This window comes from Centruroides vittatus, unplaced genomic scaffold, assembly GCF_030686945.1.
Source record: "Centruroides vittatus isolate TY-2023 unplaced genomic scaffold, ASM3068694v2 contig_549, whole genome shotgun sequence".
Classification (NCBI taxonomy): domain Eukaryota; kingdom Metazoa; phylum Arthropoda; class Arachnida; order Scorpiones; family Buthidae; genus Centruroides; species Centruroides vittatus.
Window position 1 is genome coordinate 4963604 of NW_027122325.1, and position 10535 is coordinate 4974138.

General features: G+C 39.7%; 2 protein-coding genes across 2 annotated transcripts; both read right to left on the reverse strand.

Moving 5' to 3' along the window:
* Nucleotides 1–342: 342 nt before the first annotated feature.
* LOC136978613 (craniofacial development protein 2-like) lies at nucleotides 343–1952 on the reverse strand. The gene is made up of 2 exons (XM_067274353.1): nucleotides 970–1952; nucleotides 343–928 (listed from the first exon to the last, which is right to left on the reverse strand). The coding sequence occupies exons 1-2, from the start codon at nucleotides 1950–1952 to the stop codon at nucleotides 343–345; spliced, it is 1569 nt and encodes a 522-aa protein (XP_067130454.1).
* Nucleotides 1953–2302: 350 nt separating this feature from the next.
* On the reverse strand, nucleotides 2303–4033 carry LOC136978614 (general transcription factor II-I repeat domain-containing protein 2A-like). Its single transcript, XM_067274354.1, has 2 exons — nucleotides 3638–4033; nucleotides 2303–2377 (listed from the first exon to the last, which is right to left on the reverse strand). Exons 1-2 carry the CDS (start codon nucleotides 4031–4033, stop codon nucleotides 2303–2305), a joined length of 471 nt encoding a protein of 156 aa, XP_067130455.1.
* Between the last annotated feature and the right edge of the window lie 6502 nt (nucleotides 4034–10535).

Here is a 10535-nt window from a genome sequence, read left to right on the forward strand (position 1 = left end):
GTGCTGTGTCGTCGGCATATCTTAAGTTTAACTTTTATGCCAATGTTCTTGTCGGCCAGTGTTTGGTCAAAAATCATTTCCGAATAGATGTTGAAAAGAATGGGAGATAATGGGCAGCCTTGACGGACGCCTTCTTGTATTGATATCAGGTCGTTATCATAGCGGAGCCAAGCTGCTTGATTCCAGTAGAGAGTTGCGATAGAGTTGATATCGTTGTTTTCAAGCCCAAGTTTTCTCAGTTGGTCAATTAGGATGTCGTGGTCTACTGAGTCGAAGGCTTTCTCATAGTCAATAAAACTTAAGTACACTTCTTTTTGGTAGGGCCACAAAGATTGATTGAAGCTAGTCGGATGGTATAACGTTGTTGTTGTAGATTTGATTGAACCATTTCGTTAGTTGCTGGATGATGATGTAGTCTAGTTGCTTCAGCAGTTCCACGTGAGTCTGGTCAGGTCCACAGGCCTTGCCTGACTTTGCTCTTCGGATGGCATGTTCCACTTCAGACGTTAGTATGTGGAGATTGTCTTCCTGCACTTGTTGTTGCGTTTCTGCTGGTTTTCTGTTGGTGCCAAACAGATTGCATATATAGTTCTTCCAGGTGTCGAGTTCATCTCGTTTGCTTAATATAGGTTGGTTGTTGTCCGTATATAAGCTTGGGATAGGAGCCAGTTTGTAGAAGCTTCTAACTTCTTTGAGCTTCTTGTGCAAGTTAAAGTTATCATTTTTCTTGATTAGGTCTTCGATTTCTGCACACTGCTCTTCCATCCATTTTTCCTTCGCCTTTCTTGTTTGATCTTTTGTTGTATTTCTTTGTATTTTTCCTGGTTGTTGTTGCTTTTGAATGTTCTCCGCTCGTCCATTAGATCTAGAATGTGCTGGGTCATCCATCGTTGTTTCTTTTTCGGTGCCTGATGTCCTAGCAGGGTTTCTGTTGTTTCATTGATGCACTGTTTAAGTGAACGCCTAAACGCTTGCACGTTTGTTGTTGCTGCTTCGATCGATTGGATTGTAGTGTTGAGATGAAGCTGTAATTGTTGCCTGATGGTGTTGTTCTTCAGCTTTTCCAGATCGATTCTTTTTGTTGTGCTTGTGCGTTTTGCTGATCGTAGTTTAAGGCGTAGTGTTGCTGTTACTGGGTTGTGGTCTGATGATATATCAGCTCCAGGGTATGTTTTTGCCTTGAGGACACTTGACTTATATCTGGTGTTGATTAAGATGTAGTTAATTTGGTTCCTGACGATATTGTTGTCAGAGTCTTGTGGCGAGGTCCAGGTGTACAGTCGTCGAGGTGGTAGTTTGAACCAAGTGTTGGCAATGCTACATTTTGCTTCTTGGCAAAACTGGATTAGTCTGTCGCCCCGTTCATTCCGTGTCCCCAAGCCATGTTCTCCGACTATGTTTTGTAGCTTTCCTTGGTCGACTTTGGCATTAAAGTCACCAAGGATGACTGTAATGTCGTGCTTCTTTAACGGCTTTAAAGTGTTGCTTAGCTGGTCATAGAACAATTCAATTTCTTGATCGTCTTTGTCCGCTGTTGGTGCGTAGACCTGGAGCAAGTTCAGGTTGATCTTATTGCCTGCTAACTGTAGTAATGCGATTAGTTCCGATATTGGGGTGAAACTGGTGACTTTGTTCGCCAGTTGTTTGTGGACAGCGAAAGCGACACCGTACATCTGCTTGGTGTTCTCTTCTCCTCCGGAACAGAAGACGTGGTGGTCTTTTGATGTAAACTTCTTTGTTCCAGGCCATTTGGTTTCACTTAGACCGAGTATGTTGATGCGCTTTATTTCTTGTAAAACGTTGGCTAGTTTCCCTGCTTTTAGTAGGCTTCTGACGTTCCATGTAGCTATTTTTGGAGAATTCTTCGACGCAAGCTCGGAGATTCTTAGCACCCCTGTCCCATTTAAGGGACGCCGAGACTCAGGACCGTGGTTTATTTTGCTTGCTATCATCAAGTTTTCAAGGGAAGAATAATCCAAGTAGTTTCCCGTTGCTTTCTTGGATCACAATTTAGTTGAAAAGGTCGTGTGTGGACCTTTTGAAACGGGTTTCGTCTGACGTCTCCACTGAAATCTTTCCGCCATGGGTGACCTTCTGGGAGTGTATAGCTCCCGACGGCATAGCTTTCAGTTTCCCAGACGTACGCAAACTCTCTCGCCACGTTAAGGCATCGTCTCACGAGAGAGCCAGAAGGGTTTTAAAAGAGAGTTGGCATGTGTTGCAAGACCAGAGTGGGTTGAGATGTAAGTTATGGATCATGCCCGTGTGAGACATAAGAGAGTGTAAACCAAAAAATACCTTATTACAATCGGCTGCGAGACAAGGGAATACCGAGGAATTCCTGTTGAAGGCACACTCTAAGGCAGGGGTGAGCAACCTTTTTAATCAACGGGCCAATTTAAATTTTAAAATTTTTTGGCGGGCCGCACATAAAGTAACACTTATTAATAATTTACAAAACTTTATTTATAATAAACATTAGAATAAAAAAATATAAAATTTAAAAAAAAGTAAAGATTTCATATACAAATTTTAATGCAAAATAAAAACAAACAATAAAAGAACAGAAAAACGAATTTACTTGAAATTTTTAATGAGAAATTTGGCACTGTTTTTTCGATACAAGCTGATCAATATCAGCCGGAATTGATGAGATAGCTACACGTACGCAGCTTTCTAATCGTGCATCACTCAGTCTTGATCGGTGGTCATTTTTGATTAATTTCATGGTTGAGAATAATTGTTCGCAAACATACGTACTTCCGAACAGAGACATCATTTGCTTTGCATTTTTCTTCAAAAGAGGAAATTTCTCAGGGCTCGCATAAGATTTATAAAAATTTTTGATGTTTACTGAGAAAAATACATTTTTTAAATCGGTATTATTCTGCATGTCAATCACTTCCATTTGAAAGTCTTCGGGAACTGTATCCACATCGATATTAAATTGCGAGGAAAATATTTTCATGTAAATTGCTGTCTTCTCAGCTTTGAACATTTGGAATCGTAATTGAAATTCGTTGATTAAAATGTCTATATATTGTGCGTATTTTTGAGAAGTAGTAACGTTTTCTTTTTTCAAATGTGGAAAGTGAGACACATTATTCTGCAAAAGATGCTGTTTCCACAATTTTAATTTGTGCTCAAAACCCTGAATTTTATCATACAAATTGTGAATAAACTGTCCTTTGCCTTGAAGTTCCACATTAAGATCATTCAGATGCTGAGTCATGTCGATAAGAAACCCAAAATCGCACATCCGTTCTTTATTACCAAAATGAGGAAAGTCATATCCCTTCATATCCAAGAACAATTGTATTTCGCTTTTTAAGTTGTATACTCTTTTTAGCATTGCACCTCTACTAAGCCAACGTACTTCGGTATTAAAAACCACGTCGCCATATTTAGTTTCTAAATCTTTCGGGAATTCTTTAAATTCACGGTGATTTAACGCGCGCGACTTTATAAAATTGATTAGTTTAATTATTGGTACTGTGACATTTGGCAAACTCAATCTTTTCGCACACAAATTTTCCTGATGAATTATGCAGTGGTTAACGAATATTTCCCTTCCTGTGACCTTCTTAATGTCTTGAAATAGCCTTCCCGATATTCCTACCTCCATGCTTGACATTACTCGTGCTCCATCTGTCGATATACCAATAATATTTTCTAATGAAATTGAAAAATTTTCCAACACAGACTTTAGTTCATCGTACAGGTCTTTGCCGGTTGTAGTACCTTGCATTGGAATTAGTGAACACAATTCTTCGGTAATAATAAATTTGGTGTCAATACCATGTATAAATATAGCCAGTTGTGCTGTATCGCTAATATCGCAACTCTCATCAAGTGCCAAAGAACAGTATTCGAATTTTGCAATGCGTTCACGAAGCGTTGTTGCTACGTTCTCGGACAAGTCTTCAATTCTCCTTGTAACGGTGAATCTTGATAAACTAATGTTTGAAATAATATTTATTTTATCAGGAAATGCTATTTCTGCAACAGCAGTCAGACATTCTTTTATCATCATCTCCATCCACAAAGGGTTTCATTTTTTTGCCAGTATTTGACTGACAACAAAACTAGTCTTTACTGCCGTATTTGATAAAATAGCTTGATTTTTAAAAATAGCCTTTGATTTCCCAAGTTTTTTTCCATTTGATTAAACTTATCTCTCCGGAGTTGTCCTGTTAAGTTTTTATATTGTTGTTCATGTTTTGTATCGTAATGCCTTTTTATGTTATATTCTTTTAATGTCGACACAGTCTCTGAGCATATTAAGCATACAGCTTTATCTTTGACGAAAGTGAAAAAATAATCAAATTTCCACTTTTCTTGGAAATGCCTGTGCTCATCCGCAACACTTTTCTTGGAAATGCCGGAAAAGCAAACAAAAAATGTTTGCTTTTCCGACATGCTATTATGGATTAAAAATTTGAAAATTAAAAAAATTTGTAGGGAAACTTAATTTTGAATAACAACAACTCTAATATTACCTTTTTGACAATAATATTGCACTCACGCCTTTCAAGAAACACAAGAATTGCTAAAATTGCTAGTTAACAGCTTACCAGTCTGACTGATCGTGTGGCAGAAGCAAACACAAACAAGCACAAACGCGGCGCGTTCGTATTGCATGTTTAAACAAGTCGCCGACAAGTGAGTAACTCGTCACAAAAAATTGTTTCGGTTTAGTATGTACTACCATTTTATTATAATTAATTTTATAACAATATATTGATGGGAGAAAGTCGATAAAATAAATTCAATTTTAGAAATGCTTGGCGGGCCGCATAAACATGTTTAACGGGCCGCGTGTTGCTCATCCGTGCTCTAAGGCGTGTTTGTTTACGGGTGGGTGATCGGTGTGCGAAGAGTCCTGGATGGCGGAGTTTTTAAATGGAGCTTCTGGGGCTTGAATGGGATCGGAGGTGGCTGCATTCGTAGGAATCGGGACCACAGGGGTGATGGAGTCGTCGACTTTGGAGTTAGGATGTGCAGATTACCTCGGCCTTCCTCGCTGTCTACGTTTATTCACGCTCGGTAGGGAAGGGAGAGAGTTCGTAGCTGTAGCTTTAATTCCATTTCCCCTTGCCGACTTCGATGATGTGCAATTCTTCCTTCTTGAACTACGGCGTGTAGGGGCTGAGATGGGAGCTGTGGTCGAGGCGACAGTTCCGATGCACGTTTCGGACGGATCAACATGGCGGCGCCATTTGTAACGGTCGCTGGTTGGGATTCGTCGTCAACCGTAGAGTAGACCAAAGAATGGTTGTCTTTTATAAGGGGTAAGGGACACGACGGAATCCATTGTAAGAGGGATAAAGTCCACTCACCTGAGCAAAATCAGAAATAAAAATATCAGTGGCGTGCCGTGACATTTGATGATAGGGAAGCTGTGTTTCTGTAAGAAGCCGACTTACAGGGGCAATCAATTAATTGCGCGTCAGGGCCCGTTCGTATTCGTTTGTTCGATAAGCCAGTAAAAACCGTATACTTCTTTAAATGTATTTTTAATAGATTATCTGACGTACTTAATAAATAAGAAAGTTCAATATAATTACCTCCGTTAATAGATTCAATAAATTCCCTACGCCCTCTAAATGCCAATTCTCGCTTTGAGAAAAAACACATAACATCTATTAATTTAGATATATCTATTAATCGTAATTATCTTGTTATAATTTTCAACATTTATTTTATATTGTCTACTAATGTTAAATTCTATTCTATTTTGATTTCCAAATTTTACGAAAGAATCGTCATTCGTCATAAATTTTATCGTCAAAATGTCGAAATTTTTTTGTTGACGTATTTATATTTAATTTAGGCATTGGTCTTTCTCTTTTAATAATGTTTTCTTTTTCATTATATGGTCTTGAGCCAAAACTTTTTTAAAATAAATTTTTGAATCACTAGCCACGATGTAAGGGCTAAAATTAAAATTATTAAAAAAAAACTTACTTGGTAAAACAAAATGTGTGACGAATATACATGCCTAGTACAAAAAATTCTTCAATTGTACGAATATACTTTTAGAGAAACTTATAATTAAATACAACTTTGTGAAGAAACGTACATAAAAATAACAAAATTTTCTTTACTTTTTAAATCTTAAAACAATCCACTTACAAGTTAGTGAAATAGCTCCCTACGAGTGGCTAATGAATGGAATCAGAGACGGTCTAGGTAGGTGGGTGCGTGCCAAATCCCGAGGGTGCCGATACCGGTCAATGTCAAATGCCACTTTTGTCGCATCACTAGTCTATAGCAAAGGACGCGACGGGGTTGTTGTAGATTTTAAACGTTTCTCACCGTAGCTGTAAAAATCTAAATATGTTAAACTTAACAGATTGTCCATCGTTCGTTTTCTAACTAATTCGTTTTAGGACCGAGTGTTCACGGAAATTTCCAAAATTTACAACTTTTCGGTCACTCTCATTGAACTGCAAAATTTCTGTCTTTATTACATCTAATATTACGAAGAGATCAGACCCCACTGTACTCGGCAAGAGAGTGGTTCAGTTAAACTTCTGTTTAAGTAAAATTTCGGCTCTTTCATCGGGGTTTTATTTATGTTTTTAATTCCCTAATCGTTTAATTATTTAACTACTTCTTAAGTAAAAATAAGTCGAAACCGGTTAGTTTGTACCTGAATATCTGTAGTCTTGGGAAAGAAGTGGAAAGAAATTTTTATGACAACCGATACATAAATCGTAAATTTAAAGAAAATAAATTCTAGAGCTTTTTTTTGTACCATTGTACGTCTCATTCATTAAATTTGGTTGTAAATGATGCTGCCAAAGTAACAGTTAATTTTTTAACACTACTAGAATTGTACACGTTTTTTCTGCATCCCCTTACAGATGGGACATACTAAATCGTAATATCACCGATTTAACATTGAAATCCGTAAGTAATATAAGATGGGAGAGCGGAATAAACGCAGAATAAATATATCAAATATTTTAATGGAGTTTTTTTAAACTGCTGTCAACTATACAGAACTATCATAAAAACGTGCCAGTAAACTCCTATCGGTTGGGTTGTTATAAATCTAGTCTAGGGTGGGCAACCCTTTTTATAACATGGGCCAGAATAAATTTTACGTTTTTTTCCGCGCCGTAGTAGTTAATTGACGCCTTCTTGTGACTCGTAATTTTTTTAGTCTGCAAATATGAAATAAATAAATAAAAAGTTAATTACTACATTTATTTCTCTTATCGTTTTCGAAAATTACAAAGAATTGGAAAAATAATTAATTAATAGTTATTTTTCCAATTTAATAATCTATTAAAGATCTCGTGGGCCGGATAGAAACTTTTCGCCAGCCGTAGCTGGCCCGCGGGTTGCCCGCCGTTGATCTAGTCTGCTCATGATTCACATAATCGGGCGAGGGTGGCCGAATATCTAGCAGGCGGCTAACAGCCCACAACCGCTCCGGGATATAAAGTCGCGTACTCTTTACGCGTGTGTCGCTTCTACCAGCTAAACCGTGACGTTGGTGCTCTGTAAAGCGCATGCGCCAATGCCTATAATCTGGCTGCTTGGAAGTTGACAGGCAGACGGCTAACAGCTCAGAACCGGTCCGGGTTATAAAGTTGGACTCCGTACGCGTGTGTCGCTTCTACTAGCTAAACCGGGTGAGGTTGGTGCTCTGTAAACCGCATGTGCTAATCGCTAATGCCTATATAATCTGGCTGATTAGAAACTGACCCGGTTTCGACATTCCTTCCGCCACCGAATTATTCGAATATACAATAGCAATCTTATCGTTTTTTTCACATGTAGTATAGAAATTTGTAAAATATACATAATGCAGTTATAATAAAAAATTTATTTTAATTAATGCTGTACGTTAAAATATGAAAATTTATATTTTATAAAATACAAGGGAAGGTCATTGGAAGGTGGAAGCGCCGATTCCATCGCTTCCAATGACGGCACGCCACTGAAAAATATAGGATTCGTGTTCGTAGTGAAAGGCATCGGTTCAAAGGTCGCTGTAAGGTCTTCTCGTAGTTTCATGGCGCCGGACCAAGGTCGTTGTAACGGTCGTCCCAAATCAGAAGTTGGTGATATATCGACAACGGACCAATATAAACAGCAAAAAAGGCTAGAAAAGGCTCCGGCGACATTCATAGAGGTAAATGTGACACAAAAAGACAAAATGAAGGGCTAGAACTACTTAAAAAAACAGCAAAAAATACTTCGCCCCCGGGTGGACTCGAACCATATTTATTTTCTTTTAAACTGTACAAAATAATAAAATAATAATACCATGCCTATAGATAATACAAATAAAGACAGCATGTATGAAACTTGTCCAGAGGATGGTGCCTCAGGGACATGACAATAGTAGGTAGGGTAACAACAATAGATTAGGAATAAGTGGGTTACTTGTTACACAGGTAGCATTAGTAAAGCCGTGTACAAAAGAAGCGTATCAAAAGATAAAACCGGCGGACTAGCGGGACATAGAGATAAGACAAAAACATAGATGCAATAATAAACGAATATTGATATTACAATTATACATAGCACCCGCACACAATAGCGGTTATCGGACGCCGCTAAACACAGAGGGAGATTACTGGACGACTGGGGCAAGCCGAGGGCCACATCTTTGTCCCCATATTTTATGAGCGAATTTAAGAATGTCTGTTATAATGAATTTATGCATTTTGATCGAATATTTAAGGGGTGAATTACAGAGTTTAAAAAGCTCTGTGTTACGAGAATCTGTCCTTCCCAGGGAGCCATAAACAATTGTGTCGTTGGCAACCCGGTAGCCTTTCGCGGCAAAATGGTTCCCTATGTGACGATATTTGCCAATTTTATTCCGGCGGGAGGCATTGAGACATTCTTTCCCGTATTGGCTTGTAATGGTCAGATCGATGATAGTGATTTTTTCTCCGTCTCGTCACGTATAACAATATCGAGGCGTAGGTTATCATCGCCCAGCTCGACAATCGACTTGTCGATAGAAAGCGTGACGCCAGGGCCGTTGTTGTTGTAATGTACCGTTTTGCTTATCCGAGCCAAAATTTTGTCGTGAAGCTCGCGTCTGAGAGGCATATAGTGGTGACACTTCGAGAGAATATGATGAATGGTTTCACGTTCACCACAGTGGAGACAAAGGTTGGTGGGAGATTTCTTCCATCGAAATAAGTTGGTTTTGGTTGGAAGATCAAGTCGGGCTTTTACGTAGGTGCCTTTTGAAAGAGAGGGCGAGTTGAGCCAGGTGTTCGAGACCTTGTTCCTGCAGGTAGCCATAGCCTTCCCTTGGCCCTTCTCACTGTTACACCAATCGTCTGCAATGCGAGATTTTAGCAGGGTTTTTAGTTGTTTACAGATAGAGTTACGATAGTGGTTACGGAAGCCCGAGCCATCTGGCTGGGTGATGCAAAAGTGCCCTTCCCGAATATTAATGCACACGTTAGTATCCCGGATGTATCTAGGAACCATGGCTGACGGATCGGCGCAATCGATGAATTTTGCTCTCCTCCTATGTTCAAGGCGACTATTTAGATAATCGAGCATTGAGCTGTCTTCATCGATGCAGGCGTTGGGGGAAGGGCGGTACCTGGATTTAATAAGCAGGAGAATTTCTTGATGGATGGCGTTGCGGACTGTCACGTCGTCGCTGTTTAATAGGTCGATGATGTGAGAGATCTGTGTGGCACAGCACCATGTCCAGGGGTCGGGGATGTTGAGGCCATCATCTTCGGTGAAGGAGTGGAAGACAGCACGTGCGGTCTGTTTAGGAAGACCGACGTATTTGCGAACGGCGTCTCTTAGTGCCTCTCCAAGATTTTGGCATAGGATATGCCTAGACCATTCAACCGGATGTGATATTCCCATCAAGGGCAGATAAAGGTGCGGAGAAGGTGGTGTTTTTGATGCACCAGCAGAGAACTGGAGGCAGTTTTGTTTAGAAGAGACTGTGTCGTTCAGCAGTTCCCAAAAGGAGGCCCAGATACCGTTTCTCAGCTTACCGAGACTATTGCCGAGATAACGGAGTGTTTGGAGGGGATAGGCCTGATGGTGAAGTTGCCGACTTTTAGACAGATGTACAGGTCCCGACTAGAGAGCATGCCTTTATTAGAATTTTTTGTGCCTTTACAGGTGAGAAGTTTGTATTTCTGAACATTCAGGGAGAGACCCGGAATTGATGGTAAAGCTGATAACAGAATCGTGTAGCTGAGTAAAGTGTTGAGGTGTTTCCGAGATGATGGTGAGGTCGTCGGCGTACAGAAGGTGGTTGATCCCCTGGCTGGTTTTCGGTAGCTTGTTTAGAGCTCTCGCCTTTTTTCCAACACCAGATTAAAGACTAGTGGAGAAGATGGATCTCCCTGTTTAACTCCCCGATTCTGAGGGATGAGCGGGTTTCTACCCAGAAGTTAATGTTACTGTAGAGACTCATGATGATATCAGTCGATTCATGGTCGAAGCCTAGATTGCTTAACGACTTACGGATCAGTGAGTAGTCGATGGAACCGAACGCATCTTGGAAGTCATAAGAGCAAACA

What these genes read in the sequence shown, in the direction of transcription:
- LOC136978613 (XM_067274353.1), bottom strand. Translation starts at nt 1,952, where the DNA reads ATGATAGCAAGCAAAATAAACCACGGTCCTGAGTCTCGGCGTCCCTTA. An exon ending in GCAACAACAAACGTGCAAGC is followed by an intron (nt 929 to 969) that starts GTTTAGGCGTTC and finishes ATGAAACAACAG; the next exon opens with AAACCCTGCTAGGACATCAG.
- LOC136978614 (XM_067274354.1), bottom strand. Translation starts at nt 4,033, where the DNA reads ATGATGATAAAAGAATGTCTGACTGCTGTTGCAGAAATAGCATTTCCT. An exon ending in TATCGACAGATGGAGCACGA is followed by an intron (nt 2,378 to 3,637) that starts GTAATGTCAAGC and finishes TTGATTAAAAAG; the next exon opens with GTTGCTCACCCCTGCCTTAG.